Source organism: Cyclopterus lumpus, chromosome 7, assembly GCF_009769545.1.
Source record: "Cyclopterus lumpus isolate fCycLum1 chromosome 7, fCycLum1.pri, whole genome shotgun sequence".
NCBI lineage: Eukaryota > Metazoa > Chordata > Actinopteri > Perciformes > Cyclopteridae > Cyclopterus > Cyclopterus lumpus.
The window spans coordinates 3,656,573-3,672,274 of NC_046972.1; the positions used below are offsets into that span (position 1 = coordinate 3,656,573).

Genomic DNA, 15,702 nt, shown 5'->3' on the forward strand with positions numbered 1-15,702 from the left:
TCCTTCCCCACCAGGTCCATGACTTCGGCTGGCCCGACCTCCACGCCCCACCGCTCGATAAGATCTGTGCCATATGCAAGGCCATGGAGACGTGGCTGACCTCCGACCCCCAGCACGTGGTGGTCCTGCACTGCAAGGTCAGAGTTCAGGGGGGCCGCTGGGTTTTTTCCGTCCACACTGTCTTCCAGGCTGAAACGGGCAGAAGTATCGGGAGTGCAGTAATGAGTGAAGTTCTATAGTAAAAGTAAAACGTGCTTTGAGAGTAGACAATGTAGTTTTTAAAAGCCAAGCAGGAAGTCAGCCTCACATTGGCTCCAAGAAAATAATCTTTGTGTCAAACAAATGTTTATGATACTCACACGTTTTGATAATCTTCACAAAACAACATCTCTTTTGTGATTTTTGAACCGTGAATGCAATCGGCAGAAGCAAAAACGCTAACGTTAGGCTACCATGACGACGACGACGCCGCCGCGGCCCCATGAGCGGGAGTAAACATACGAGGCTGGGAAGGCACATTTAAGACACTTTAATACACGTAAGAGCTTTAAAATTCTCGAGAGTGTTTTCACTGATGCTTTCTATATGCGGATACAAAACGAGACACCAAAAAAGAGGTCCTGCATTCTCAATGGGAAATTTGAAGTGTTGAACAGATGCCTCATCAGCAAAATGTACCTCATGTACTTGGTTGCATTCCGTCTCTGCCAATGTTACAGAAGCAAACAACGAACCACTTGAGTGCTTATTTATGATTACATGCTGCATCGGCCACCGAATATGAACGTGTGACAGTTTGCGTCACTCAATCAACTGTAATCTCTCCATTCACCTGATGTAAAAGTGCTATAAATTCAGTTGGATATTGCAGCGAAAATATAACTTGACTAAAACAACAACAAAAAATGCAGAGTGCTCCGTGTACAAACGAGCCAGAAAACGAACCCTACAATCTGCCTCACACTGTGTCAACTCGATGTTCCACTGCATTGTACGCCATCCTTCCAGGAAAGAAGTGTCACTGTGAACTCCCAACGGTGACCGGTGAACACTTAAAGGAAAACCGAGTTCCCACAGCTTGTCTGAACATTTTTTTTAAATGTATTGGTTTTGGTTGAGGAGAATTTAAATGCTGAAACCAGACTGCGTCTGTGGTCCGCCGACTTCCCAGAACATTCCAGCTGCAGGCGAGTATGAAGAACCTTCCATTGCACATGGAGCAAAACAAGCCTTAATGTGCGCTCCGGGCCGAGGCGCAGCCTCCTTATTGGTATCTGGAGGGGTCGCTTTAGGAGCATTGAGGCTGGAATGTCTTCGGAATGTGCCAGGAAGTCAGGAGCACCCGGTGTGACAAAACAAACGCCACAGGGAGCTTTTTAATTTGAATTCAGCGCCGCTTGTCCCTGGTGCGTGTCCGTCATTTCTCCCTGCAGAAATGATACCGTCACATGTCACAAGCTGTGAAGATCAGCTCATCGTAACTCCTCTCTCTCTCTCTCTCTCTCCCTCTCTCTCTCTCTCTCTCTCTCCCTCCCTCTCCCTCTGCCTCCCTACAGGGCCACAAAGGTAAAACGGGCGTGATTATTGCAGCCTACATGCACTACAGCAAGATCTCCGCGGGGTGAGTGTGGAGGCATCCAAAAGCCACAGTTTGACCTCTTTCTTGTTCAGTGTCCACGCATTGGAACACCAGCAGATGTTATTTCCAAACTGACGTGCAAAATCACACTGGATTTAAGGTCAACTTTTCACAGGGGCATGCCAAGTATGTTTGAAAACTAGTGCATCTAGTTGCTGATGTGTTCCAACTCAAGTATACGCAGCACAATGATTTCCATTCAGGCTTTTATTGAAAGGTTTGATGAATTAAGCCCGCTGGATTTTATGCAGGAACTGTGGAAACGGGTTCATCCTGTGGCCAGTGCCAGCTGTATCCTCTCCATGTACTCTCTGGCATCTGGAGGGTCTGGTGCAAGGCCCATGATGCAATCTGTTGGCTTATGTGTGTGTGTGTTTGTGCGTGTGTGTGTGTGTGTGTGTGTGCGTGTGTGTGTGTGTGTGTGTGTGTGTGCAGGGCGGACCAGGCTCTCAGTACTCTGGCCATGAGGAAGTTCTGTGAAGATAAGGTGTCCTCTTCCCTCCAGCCGTCCCAGAACAGGTGAGGGGAAGTTGGGGCGCTCTTCAAGGGGATCCCACATCATAGCAGAAGTTATTAAATGCATCCCCAGTTAGCATCCTATGTAAGGGAAAGAGAAACAGCTTTTAGTGGAACTGAGGGATTGTTAATGTTATTAGTGATACTGTGACAGCCACAAGAAATATGTTCTTAACCGACGGGCAATCGTTTTAGGAGAAGACTCAGAATGATGTTTTTCCTGTTTCTTTTACCGGCCTCGCTGCTTTGAGGAAACTCCAGTTGGCTGTCTGACATCAGCATCGTCTGCATCGTAGCATTTTTCTACCCGCGTAAAGACTCTTCTCCATCTGTTGTTGTTATTCCACATGTGAGTCTCACTCGTGTGGCATCAATCTGTCTCTTTCAGGTATATCTATTACTTTGGGGGCCTCCTGTCCGGGGCGATCAAGATGAACAGCAGTCCTCTCTTCCTCCACCAAGTTCTTATCCCATCGCTCCCCAACTTCCAGGGAGAAGGAGGTTTGTTTTGTCTTTTTAGTCTTTATAGTTACATAATTTAACCGACTATATGGTTCCCACAAATTATGGGACCTAGATTATGAAATGTTCCATACAGAATACAGCATTGGCTTCACTTTTCAGAACCTTTGGTTCTGAAGAACTATTTAATTTCCGTCTATGGCTAAGGCATGGCCTACCTTTCTCTGCCTCTGATTGGCTTCCCCTGAGGTATGAATCTCACTCCTCATGCCTAAACCTAACCAATCCAACCGAGGAAGACAACGAGAACTAGCCAATCAGAGGTAGAGCAGGGCGGGTCATGGCTTTGCCACATCTGGATTTGCATTAAGGCAGCGCGAAACCCTGAAATAGTGGCTGTTGTCCCCAGAGGTTGAAGCTCAGTTTAAACTCGGCGTAGTGAAGGCGGCTGCGCGCGCCAGAAAATGACATCATCACAGCTGGCGTGTGGGGCGCTTTGCAAGTGGTTGCTACACTTGGTCGTGCACCTCACGTGACAAACGTCACAAATTTAATTTAGAATTGTTTTCAAGATATTCAACCTTTGTTTCTTTATAATGCATGCGTTTCTTTAAGGCACTAAAGTAGTCCATGAAGACAGCACATTCCTCAAATCTTTATGTCGATAATTCTGAACTCTTTCTCACCTTCTTTTCCTCCTGCTAGGTTATTCCCCCTTCCTGAAGGTCTACCAGTCCATGCAGCTGGTCTACACTTCGGGCATATAGTGAGTCTCTCCTACTGTCACATGACCAACTGATGGCACAGATCAGGGCGTACTTGTTGGCTCTGGGGTGTTTTTTGCTCATGAGCTGAGGTTTCAACCGTCACGGAGGGATTAACGAGATAGGAGTGGAGGAAATTACACAAAGGGCATCCTTCTTCTTCCGATGCAGCTTTGAACGCGTATCTTGTAACTTGATTGTTTACCTCAAGGCCTTTCCACACCGACACACGAGAATGCGGCCACTGTCGAGTGAAAACATGATGAGAACGCCGCAGGGAATCGATCATTTAAATAGCAGTCTGTGACACACGGACAAACAAATCTGTTGGCCACGCACTGCATCCCTTAGAATCTTTGAGTTGTTTAACTGGTTTGTGTCTGCTGTGTCGTCGACAGTGACCTTCAAGGCACCGGAGGCCGGCGGCTGTGTGTGACCATCGAACCGGCGCTGCTGCTGAAGGGTGACGTCATGGTGAGTTCACACGGGAAGGAAATGACACGACGTGATTGTTTTTTATCTTCAACGGACGGGAGACATAATTAAATCAAGTACATACACTGACATTTTTTTATTTATTTTTGTACTTTTGCCATATCTCATGTGTGAATTCTACACTTTGGTCTGGGAAAAGATCCCTTTGTCAACAAGGAGTTCCAGTGTGTTGGGTAAAGTGTAGGTGCCGCTCCGTTTGGAGCACAAAGCCTTGGATTTACTGGCCAAGCCCCCTCGGTTTCCTACATGCATGTTGAGCCTCTTCTCTCCTCTCTGCTGCCCTCTGCAGGTCAAGTGCTACCACAGGCGAGCCCAGAGCGCTGACAGAGACACCGTGTTCAGGTTGCAGTTTCACACCTGCACCATCCACGGATCTCAGCTCTGGTTCGGCAAAGGGGAGTTGGACGAAGCTTGTACTGGTATGTTTGTTCAGGTGGCATCGAGCAGGTTTTAAATCCTCTTAGCGATACAACATTTCCTATTTTGGGAAGCTGGTATCCTGTGGGGCGTGGGGCACGTACAATGGCTCCAATTTCACCAGCATCCCCTGAAAGCATCTGTAAATGTCTCTCATATGTTTTGTATTTACAACAGAGCACACGACTACTTTAACATGAAACGGGTCGCACACACTTCTGAACCCACAGAGAATTAGCGCCCAACTCGGCAGCTTCCCATTGAAATGAAGGGGCCCATTTTGACATGTCACTGCGTAAATGTGTAAATAGAGCCATTTATTAATGCTCTGTCACAGGTGGGTGGGCCATGGGCCCTGGTTCTGTGCATGCTGGCTCACTGGACACACTAAATAGAATGGAACCATACTTCATTTGATTAATTACACCTGTGTTACCTGCTATGACATGTAACACAAAAACTTAACTCAGTGTACACAAACAAGACCAAGGACTGCTAATGGGGCTCCATATTTGCTGTATGTGTAAATGGCTGGGCTACAATTAAATATGCTAATTCATTGTCTTTCGATAGAATCGTATCGTGACGAAAAACTTTATAGCGAGATTCAAGCTTAACGAGCACAAAATAAAATCTGATGTGAAATATTTTGAGGGTGGATCATTTGAAGATTGGGGTTTTTAGATCCCACTTTACAGAACCACTCAGTTCAATGTCAACACTAAAGTTCTTAAATACATGTAATCTAGTATTCAGTTCATACAGGAGTAATACAAAATAGCCTTATTTGATATTGACTATTTATCCACTGAATTAACAGAAAACATGTTATACTGTGGTAGACATCGTTATGGAGATAAAGAAACTAACAGCTAACAGAGCTAACAGCTAACAAAACTAACAGCTAACAGAGTTTAACAGCTAACAGAGCTAACAGAGCTAACAGCTAATGAAACTAACAGCTAACAGAGCTAACAGCTAACATAGCTAACAGCTAACAGCTAACAAAACTAACAGCTAACAGAGCTAACAGCTAACAAAACTAACAGCTAACAGAGCTAACAGCTAACAAAACTAACAGCTAACAGAGTTAACAGCTAACAGAGCTAACAGCTAACAGAGCTAACAGCTAACAAAACTAACAGCTAACAGAGCTAACAGCTAACAAAACTAACAGCTAACAGAGCTAATAGCTAACAGAGCTAACAGCTAACAAAACTAACAGCTAACAGAGTTAACAGCTAACAAAACTAACAACTAACAGAGTTAACAGCTAACAAAACTAACAGCTAACAGAGCTAACAGCTAACGAAACTAACAGCTAACAGAGCTAACAGCTAACAAAACTAACAGCTAATAGAGCTAACAGCTAACGAAACTAACAGCTAACTAAAATAAGCACACTGCATTAAAAAATACTCCTGGTACTCTTGTAATCTAGACGGGGTAAACTGTGGTTTGTATTTACATTTTGTGTTCATTCTTTTTTTAAATGATGCATTCTCACTTGACTTGACTTTATTTGATATGGACATCACAGTGCCATTATAATTGGAACATACATTTATGCACAAGAACTAGATGCACTGTGTTAAGTGTTTGTACCGAAACGCTAATTTACAACACCTGGCCACAGGAGGCTTTTTTAAAGAAAATACATCCACAAATTACAAGTGTGTTTACAGGGGTGTTAGGTGTGAGAACAATGTTGTTTCTCTGTCATCCTTTTAAAAACACTTGTTGTAGGATACTCTTTGCATACAACTAACGGACGTAATCTTTGAAAATAACCATTGTGGGAATGTGTTCCCAGTGGGTTGCTGCCTCCAGGGGCCTCACATCACTGTGGTTGAATTACTCACTTAATAGTAGGAGCTTAATCTCCCTCCTGGACATAATGACGGCTCCCTGGAGGCGAGTACATCGAGGATGAGTTGTAGTGTGTGCAGGGCTCGAGGGTCTAAGTACCTCTCAGAGAGCAGACTTAGCACTGGTCTGCAGCTGAAGTCTGGTTTCACTTTCTCTTTTGTGTACGTGGTTTTCAGTCCATTACACCACTCGCTCTCAAACGTACATGAACACACATGCAACTCGGAGCACATGCGTGGGATGTATTTGCATATGTAATGTCTTGGAGCAGAGACCACGTTAGATTCCTTCATTTAAAGCAAATCTGTGGTTATATTTGAGATATTTGCATTGTAACACATTTTTCCCTCTGTTTTGTTTCTCCTTCACTTCTCTCCAGATGAGCGTTTTCCATCTGACGCCACAGTTGAGTTTGTCTTCTCCTCTGGACCTGAGAAAATCAAAGGTGGGTTCACTCAAATTCCCCTCAATAGCTGTTCTACTTTGAAAGTTTAGTTCATATTGGTCCAATGAGGAAAAGATATATTGCTTTAAATGCTCAACTATATTCTCTTTCTCTCTCTATATATATACATATCATTTAACAATGCAAATGGATATACATTTAATGTGTCTTTCCTCAGGCCGCGAGTACCAGAAGAACGACCCGGCTGTCACAGTCGACTACAACACAGCCGACCCTGTGGTCCGCTGGGATTCCTATGAGAACTTTAACCAGCGATACCAGGACAACCTGGAGGGTAACTCACTAACTCTTCAGATCCAATCTCAGCATGCTTTCAATGTCATCACTAAACAGTAGATTTCCGGCTGGTGGATGTCAATATGCCAACGAGTACCGTCAGTTCGAGAGCTGACCTTGGTCGTCTCTTTCTCCTGCAGTCGATATTGCCCACACCCGAGGTCCCGTAGATGGAAGTCTCTACGCTCAGATAAAGAAGCGCCGAGGTCCCGGCTCCGGATCTCTCACCTCAACCAATGGCAGCAGCCCAGTGGCAGGCGTTGAGGAAGGCAGGCCAGGTCATGTCATCGTTCACGGTTCTGACTCCGCCCTCTCGGCCCATTCCGCCCATTTGAACCAATCGTCCGTCCATCCGGAGCGCCAGGAGGATCCCGTCCGTCCGCTGCCCCCGACCCGGCAGGAGAGAGAGGAGCTGGAGCGTCTTCTCGGAGGCATAGAGGGGAACCGGGATGGAGAGCGAGAGACGGCCATCTTGGACGACGGAGAGTCTCTGCCCTCCGAGAGGAGCGGGACGCTGAGGCTTAGTCGGTCCTGCTCCTGCCGGACCGGGTACCGGTCCCAGCGTTGTGCCGAGCCCGGCTGCGACCGCACCCTCCTCATGCCCAATGGTTACTGCCTCGACCGGGCCCCCGGTACCAATGGGCACCATGGGGCGACCCCTTCTGCCAGCCCCAACCCAGCGTCTCCTCCCTCACACATGGATCTGTGCCAGCACTACAGCCCCCACTCCCACCAGTCCCTTCCGCCTCCAGATCTGGTGTGGGACCGCCAGAGTGGCCCGCCGCACTACCTGCACCGCTCCTGCTCGGAGGCTCCCTCATCTCGACATATCTGCCCCTACCCGTCGCCAGACCCTCACTCTCACAACCACCCGCATCACCACCCACTGTCGGCCCCGAGTCGCCTCTGCTGTCGAGAGGACGACTACGGCCCCTATCACCACCCTCCTCCACCTCACAGCCACCACCATCCCCACCTGCACCACCCCAAACCCTCCACCAGCCCGACCTACCACGACATAATGCTACTGGATGGCCTGCCCTCCCCCGGCTGCTCTTGCAGAGACTGCAGCATCAGGAGAGACGACTCGGCGGCCTATCAGAGCCTGAGGCTGGACCAAGGTGACGGCTTCCACTGGGACAGAGAGGCGGAGCTTCAGCAGAGGGAGGTGGGGCTTAGGAGAGCCAGGGAGGCGGAGTTACCCAGAGGTTCAGAGCTCCACTGGGAGCGGGATCCTGGGCTGAGACGAGGCAGAGAGATGTCCCTCCACTGGGAGAGAGACAGGGAGGCCGAGCTGCAGTGGGAGCGGGACAGAGAGGCAGAATATTGGCACAGGAGGGCCACCGTGGCCTCCTACGGCCCACAGGGCCACGATCTGCCGGCCTTCAACTTTGACCCCTTGCCGTCGGGTCACCCAGCTTACCCAGAGGCGTCGCGGTCCCATGCTCATTCCCACCTGGACCTGAAGTACAGCAGCAGCAGCAGCGGGTACCAAACTCCCCGCCAGGCGTGCCCCTGCTCGCCGTACCAGCCCTCACCGTCTGAAAGCCGGGGCTACGCCTCGGGCTACCAGTCCGAGTCCACGTCCCCACTGCCCCCGGCATCTTCCATGACGGGGCCCTGCAGCCATAGCAACGGGCCGGCAGACCACAACCATCACCATCCAGACTCACAGCAGTCATACGGCTCTGACTCACACACTGGTGAGTCACGCGGAATCAGATGTGTTTATCCTGAACAACACGTTTGAATTATCCATAACCTGTTGACAGCATGCACTGAATCAGTAATGCGTAACCAGACAGATGCCACAATACTCACAAACTGGGTCTTCTCGCCACCTTTACCCTCCATACAGCTGATGATGTCTCCACTGAGCTTCCATTCTCTGTCAATGTAATCCGTCCCTTTCTTTTCAGAAGGCCAAAGCGTGGGCTGGAGGGACCACATTACCCACGGTTCCTTTAGGAGGGTCCACAGAGACGGCCACGCCGCATGCTCCACGCCGTCTGACATGTCTGGACCTTCAACCCCCGTGCACACCAGCAGCCCTCTACGCACAGAGGAAAGGTATTCCACACTTTCTCTCACTAAGGAGGGGTGGTGGTGGCGCCGGCGGTGGCCATTATACCTGGTATTAAAAGGTGTGGGCGTACAGAAAGCGTAGCTTATCTCAACGTCATGGTTGAATATTTAGCTGATTTCGACAATTTGGATGCGATGTGAGAAAAAAAGAAAGAAAAAGGTTATATTTCTCTGTGGGGTTTTTACAATAACAATCTGCGTCTGTCAGCGGGTAAACGCACATTAACAGAGAGGAGTCGCACCGACTGATTACATTGCTGCCCTCTGCAAGGCCCTCATGGTCAATACTGGACCATTTTAAGAAATGATTGTCAGTTACTTAATTCCAAAACATGGCCTTTACAAAGGGCCCCTTTAATATAATAATATATATCTTGATTTGTCGTAAGGATGCGATCGGACTGTATTTACACCCGGCAGAGATCTAATCAGGTCTGTGACAGTAATTGTCATGTCTGTCCTTTTAAGCCCCAGTCCAGGAGGGAGGGAGTACGAGATCCGGACCACGGACATCATCGGCAGTGACTACGAGGCTCCCGGGCCGGAGGACGGACACTATCGCGCTGACCTCATCGCCCGGGAATCCCCGGAAAGCCAAAGAAGCAGCACAGGGCCGCCGCCGCCACCGGCCAGAGACGCGCAGCCACACACAACCACACCTGCGCAGACGGAGCCGCCCCCCACCACGCCCCGCCTGCAGCACTGTTGCCCAAATACCCCGCCAGCATCGACGACGCAGAAACCGTCTCCTTTGGATTCTGCAACGACGACCACATCAACCCAGGGGCTCTGCCGGGCCCCCTCGTCCCCCATCCGGGCTCCGTCTGAACCCCAGCCTCTCGCTCTCCAGAGCCCCCATCCCTCAGAGGCTGCCGCTCTGCCTTCCACTGTGGCACAGGCGGTGCCCCAGCCTCAGACCCAAGGCAGCGGATTGGCAAGACCAGCACAGGTCACAGGGTCTTCTCCCACCGGGGAACCACACCCAGAAATCTCAAAACCCGTGTTGGTACTCAACGCAACGCCACACAACGCCACCTCTGCCCCCGCATCTCCAGCTTCACCTTCGTCCGCCCAGCCGGCCTCCAGCAGTATGGAGGGCTCCCCGGTCTCTGATGCGCCGGTTCCTGGCTTCGCCACTTTGAGTCGGAGGCTGATGCTGAGTGGGCCCGACCCCCACCACCCAAACCACATCCAGCAGCACGGGCCCCCGCACCACCACTACCCCGGCACGGAGCACAGCGCTGCTGGGCACACATCCGCTCCGGACCCCACCAAGAGGCCCTGCTACTCCGCTCACCCTCCTCAGCTCTCCCCGTCCTCTTACTCCAATTACTCCACCATCTCCATCCCCCTCCCTCACCCCCAGCCGCCGCTGCCAGAGAAGCGCCACCTGCCCGTTCAGCCGGGCTCGCCCGGCGACGGCGCGGGAACGCTAAAGCCGGCCACGGGACACACGCCACCCTCCGCCGCCCAGCACCAGCTCCATGTCACCTTCTCTCCCACCGTGGGGGAAATTGTACCCCCCGCAGGCAAAAACGACGGAGTGCCGTCTGTGGAGAGTGAGAACGGGAATAGGGTCAGTGTGAAGTTCGTCCAGGACAGTTCAAGGTTCTGGTACAAGCCCGGAATCTCCAGAGAGCAAGGCAGGCCTTTCATTTATTTTATCTTTCTTCTCATTTCAACAAATACGGGTGTTTTTCTACGAACGCTTTCCACTATTCTACATTCCCTAACGTCTTGGTTGTGTTTCGCTGTAGCAATCGCAGCTCTGAAGGAGCGAGAGCCGGGGGCCTTCCTGATCCGGGACAGCAACTCTTTCCAGGGGGCCTACGGCCTGGCCCTGAAGGTGGCCACACCTCCTCCCAATGTCAACAACCACGGTGGCAAGGGTAAAGATGGAGCTCCTGTTCTATGCAACGTTCCACCGCTCTGTCCGCGGTGGGCATCTTGTTGACACGTGAATCTCTGCCGTTACAGCGAGCGACCCTCTGGAACAGCTGGTCAGACACTTCCTCATCGAAACCGGCCCTCGAGGAGTGAAGATCAAAGGGTGCCAGAATGAGCCCTACTTTGGTACGTTTTCGCGGGTTTTCATGCCTGCGTATCGAGGACAATACTTTTAATATCATTCTTTCTATGTCAAATACTTTTCCTGCTGCCTGCCGCCCACAGGGAGTCTGTCTGCATTGGTCTACCAGCACTCCATCACGCCCATCTCTTTGCCCTGCGCCCTGAAGATCACAGAGAAAGGTTGGTGGGCCGCAACAAGATACTGTTTATGATTAATCTCCAGGTTATTTTCTCCATTAATCAATTTGTCTATAAATATATATATATTTGCATGAACAATGAATAGATTGTCAATATAATGGCTGATTTCTGTTTGAGATGTTAAATTTAGATGAATTAAATTTGAACAGATCGATCCTTTAAAGCTTACATTGATCAGGAAGAACTTGTTAACTTATCATAGAAGTATTTTTTTATTCTTATTCTATTCACTCAGATCTTATAGGGGAGGTGCCGGAGGTTCAATCAGTGAATAACATCAGCACCGCTGCTGACCTGCTGAAACAAGGAGCAGGTGACTTCTCTCCCTAAAACACAGAGACACCTTTAGAGGCGTGGCCATCATGCTCACCTCTCTCTCCTCTGCCCCCCCCCCCTCAGCCTGTAACGTCCTGTACCTGAACTCGGTGGAAACAGAGTCTCTAACCGGCCCCCAGGCCATCGCCAAGGCGACCGACTCGTCCTTGGGTCGTAACCCCCGCCCCGCCGCTACGGTGGTCCAGTTCAAGGTGACGTCTCAGGGCATCACGCTGACCGACAGCCAGCGCCGGTAAGACTTTAGGATTGTTTCTTTGTTCACTGGTTCCCACTCGGGCCATGCATTATGCAGCGCTGCATCATATCCCAGACTGTAAAGAAAATTCCCTCACATTTGAATTTACAGAAAATAATTAAAAAAAATATTTTCAGAAATTAATGAGTGGAAAGGTTTAGGTAAAGTCTATCTCTTACAAAAACTAAAGTATCCATTTCTTTCGTCAGTCATTGCTGTCACTAGTCATTATCCCCTATCGATGCCTTCAGTCCGCTCTAGTGATGACGTCTCTCGCTCCATCTGCGTCTGTCTTCTTCCAGGGTTTTCTTCCGGAGACATTACCCAGTGGGCAGCGTGACCTTCAGCAGCATCGACCCCAAGGACCGGAGGTAGGCAACAACAAGGCAACACAAGGCTCTCCCTTTGATTCCTGTTTTGATTTCCTTCTGAACCAGAACTAACCTCAAATCAGCAGAAATCAGGGACTCCGCACACATTTGCACTCACGACCATTCGCTGCGAGCCGCCGCATGGACCCGCACGTCTGTCCCGTGTGCGTCAGGCCGCGGCTGCATCGGCCTGTTTGGCAGCTCTGCCTGTGTGTATACAGTATGTGAGTGTGTGTGTGCGTGTGTGTGTGTGGGGGACTGAGTTTGGTTTCTTTCTCTCTCTGTTGGCTTCAGGTGGACTAACTCAGACAACACCGGCGTTAAGTAAGTGCTCTGTTTGTGTTTGATGACGGAGAGAAAGGAGGCGTGTATGCATGCAAGTAATACAAAACAATTAAAAAAGGGTGTGTGTGTAGAACCCCCCACCCCCCCACCCCGTGGCTGAGAAGTGACATTCGAGTCTCTGCATGGCATCAGATTGCGTGTGAGCCTTGGCAAACTTAATTCTAGCAAACATGATTTAACAATGCTAATCAAGTTTTACGTGATATTGCATTATACTAATTATTACATTAAGTCAACCCTGAGGAAGAGAGGCACATGAGAAAAAGAACAAATGCAGAAGATCCATTTTCTGAGTCTGATTTAAAGTTTTTCTCTCCTGTGTATTCGTGACTAAAGAAAGATCTTTCCTTAGTCCATTTTTTTAAAAATGTTTTAAAAGAATCTGAAAAAAATATTTATATAACATTTTGCCACAATAGTTTCATCTTTTTATTCATCTGTGAACGTTCTTTTGGGTGATTTTAATTTCTCCATGCACTTAAAACAAAAGGTCCACATTATGAGTTTGCAAGTTATGTAAACAAGTTATGTATCAAGAGACAGAATTATTAATTTAACTGAAATGGCTGTACTCCAGTCGGCATCATATAGCGTGGCAAACAAAGGGAACGATTTTAATTGTGTGGAAAATCCACTATTTAATGTGACTCATAAGTCATATTAATTATGGACTTAAATACAATGATCTTGACAAAAACATTTAATTTTCCACTGCCAAAGCTTTTTCCCCACCTGTTTCCACAGATGAAAACCCACCTGTTCTTAAAGGGACAGTGTGTAGGATTTGACGGCATCGAGCAATGCGGTTGCAGATGGCAACCAACTGAACACCCCCGTTGCTCACTCCTCCCGTGGCAACGCGAGCTGCCGACTGTAAAGACCCCGCGGTCACGCCTCGCTCTGAGGCCATCCATACCATAATACCATGATAACACTGTAACACGTTTTTTGACAATTATTGTCACGAGCGCATCAGAGAGCTACGGTGGCCTCCAGGTAGCGTAAAAAAAGGCAAAAGTAGTACTAGAGCCAGTGTTTTGTTTGTCCGCTCTGGGCTCCTGTAGAAACACGGGAGGATTGTCGCAACAAGTTTAAGTTTCAGATGGCTTATCTAAAAGATCCCCCAAATGCTACACGCTGGCCCTTTAAGTCAATACAAACCTGTTTAGGTCAGACCTAGAAAATGGATCGCCATTATTTCCTCTCTCTCGACTTTCCAGAGCTTCCTCTCATGCTCAGTAACTTGTATCCCCCCCCCCCCCCCTCCTTCAGGGTGTTCGGTTTCGTGGCCAAGAAGCCGGGCAGTTTGGCCGAGAACGTCTGCCACCTGTTTGCCGAGTTGGACCCCGAGCAGCCCGCCTCCGCCATCGTCAACTTCATCAACAAGGTCATGTTGTCTCAGCGCCGGTAGAGGGGAACAGAGGGGACCCCCAACTCGGGAGCAGACGAGGGGGCCGGGACGCTAACGCCACCTGTGTCGAGTCAGTCGGACATTTTGAAGGCAGCTCAAAATCATCGTCTAATAATTGTTTCACTCCCAGTCCTCCGTTTCCTAAAAGCTGTGTTGCCGTTATAACACTCCTGTTTAATTTGTTTATAATATAGCAAAGTACAAAATGATGTATAGTGTTACAACTCCTCCAAGGAGAGGGAGGAGTCAGAGAAAAACCATCTACCAGGGGCCGAATGAAGAATGAGTTATCCAGCTGTTTGGGCAGAACTCCGGGTTCCCCTGCGGGAGAACCTTTAATTAAGAGAACCTTTCAGAGCAGAGTCGACATGGAATGGTTTGTTTCATTACGCCATATTATTACCCCCCCCCAAAACTAATATTCTAATTTGTTTTACTTTCGATTGCTGCTTTATTCCTGAATATTTAATATCAGTCGTACGGGTATTGTGTGTTCCAATAGCCGTACTTCTATGCCAGAAAAAATGATTTTTAATACGTCCCGATGCATCGCAGGTCAAATGCAGTGGATGCCAAAAAAATACCAGGATGTTCTGCCATCAGGGCGTATTTCTACAAGTTTACGCTGCAGAGCGAGAGGGTCAAAGTTCACGGTGCCAACGTTAAGCGGAAGTACGATGTCCCAACTGAGTGCACACTGCTCACCACTTTGAGGGCAGCTGCAGCGCGTACTGAAAGAACAAGTAAGCCATTTGGAGCGCAGACACTTCAGGTCCTCCACTCGTGACACCGGGTACCCAGAGTGCTTCACTTCGTGGCTCAGACTGGTTAAATACAGCTTTTATCATCCGGGCCCGACTGGTGTTCAGCGTACAAACGACTTCAGCTTCAAGGACACACACACACACACACACACACACACACACACACTGGAGTGGCTGCAAAGAGGACCCGCCCTTGCACCGCGACCTTCCACTTCTACATAACGACCTGTAATCACAATCGACAATCATGGGGGTCCCCCCCCCCAAACTCACGTACACTTAATAATCGGAGCAAGCGAGAGACGGAGGTCTCTGATGAAAGCAAACATGAATGTGAGTTTAACAAGTGTGTGAGGGAGGAGCGTGTCGAGGGGATTATCAGGAGATAATGTCGGGTCAGGGAATCGGTAACGTCCATTAAAAAGAAATGTATGTGTAACGGGGAAATGCTCGATGAGGAAAGGTGTTTCAGGGTTGAAGCACCATTTGCCGTGAAATGTTTGGTGTACAAATTCATTATGAAACATTCACGCACACACGCGCTAACAAAGAGAACCGGTAAAGACACACGAGGCGTTGGCCTGAAGACAGACGCACTTAACCAAAGACAAAGCACTCTTGTATTAATAAGCTTTTTATCCAGCTATATTTTTGTACTTATTGCATCTATTTAGTGTGTTGCCTTGTTTGGTATAAAAAATAAAATCTAGAAAAACACTTGTATTAAGGCGATAATATATTGTCTATTTTCATGTCGATCTCTGTATTATGTAGTAATATATTTTCACATGCAGCTATAGGACAACATATGAGACATTTAAAAAGGAAACATTTGTATGTTTGAAAGGACATTATGCTATTTTGTATGCAAACATTTTTTTTGAATTAAACTGAAATGATGTGGTACCTGAAGGGTTAATGGGCTGCAGTTATTGAGTTATTGATTCTTTAAATTCATTTTCTAGTTTCCAGCGATGAAA

The 15,702-nt window shown here is 48.5% G+C and overlaps 1 protein-coding gene across 5 annotated transcripts in view; it reads left to right on the plus strand.

Annotated features, from left to right (window-relative positions):
- tns2a (tensin 2a) overlaps nucleotides 1-15,628 on the plus strand; it is a 37,970-nt gene extending 22,342 nt beyond the window's left edge. For 3 of the 5 annotated variants that reach the window (XM_034538175.1, XM_034538176.1, XM_034538180.1), the window contains 20 exons: nucleotides 15-137; nucleotides 1,557-1,621; nucleotides 2,075-2,158; nucleotides 2,544-2,656; nucleotides 3,323-3,383; nucleotides 3,780-3,855; nucleotides 4,166-4,295; nucleotides 6,542-6,607; nucleotides 6,786-6,902; nucleotides 7,045-8,607; nucleotides 8,824-8,974; nucleotides 9,458-10,632; nucleotides 10,747-10,878; nucleotides 10,967-11,062; nucleotides 11,162-11,239; nucleotides 11,496-11,573; nucleotides 11,660-11,828; nucleotides 12,134-12,202; nucleotides 12,497-12,526; nucleotides 13,820-15,628. In XM_034538175.1, the coding sequence (XP_034394066.1) occupies nucleotides 15-137; nucleotides 1,557-1,621; nucleotides 2,075-2,158; nucleotides 2,544-2,656; nucleotides 3,323-3,383; nucleotides 3,780-3,855; nucleotides 4,166-4,295; nucleotides 6,542-6,607; nucleotides 6,786-6,902; nucleotides 7,045-8,607; nucleotides 8,824-8,974; nucleotides 9,458-10,632; nucleotides 10,747-10,878; nucleotides 10,967-11,062; nucleotides 11,162-11,239; nucleotides 11,496-11,573; nucleotides 11,660-11,828; nucleotides 12,134-12,202; nucleotides 12,497-12,526; nucleotides 13,820-13,958 (4,515 nt within the window). In that variant the 3' untranslated portion in view covers nucleotides 13,959-15,628. The remainder of the gene's footprint in view (nucleotides 1-14; nucleotides 138-1,556; nucleotides 1,622-2,074; nucleotides 2,159-2,543; nucleotides 2,657-3,322; nucleotides 3,384-3,779; nucleotides 3,856-4,165; nucleotides 4,296-6,541; nucleotides 6,608-6,785; nucleotides 6,903-7,044; nucleotides 8,608-8,823; nucleotides 8,975-9,457; nucleotides 10,633-10,746; nucleotides 10,879-10,966; nucleotides 11,063-11,161; nucleotides 11,240-11,495; nucleotides 11,574-11,659; nucleotides 11,829-12,133; nucleotides 12,203-12,496; nucleotides 12,527-13,819) is intronic. The other 2 variants (XM_034538178.1, XM_034538179.1) reach the window with 2 other exon arrangements.
- The last annotated feature ends 74 nt before the right edge of the window (nucleotides 15,629-15,702 follow it).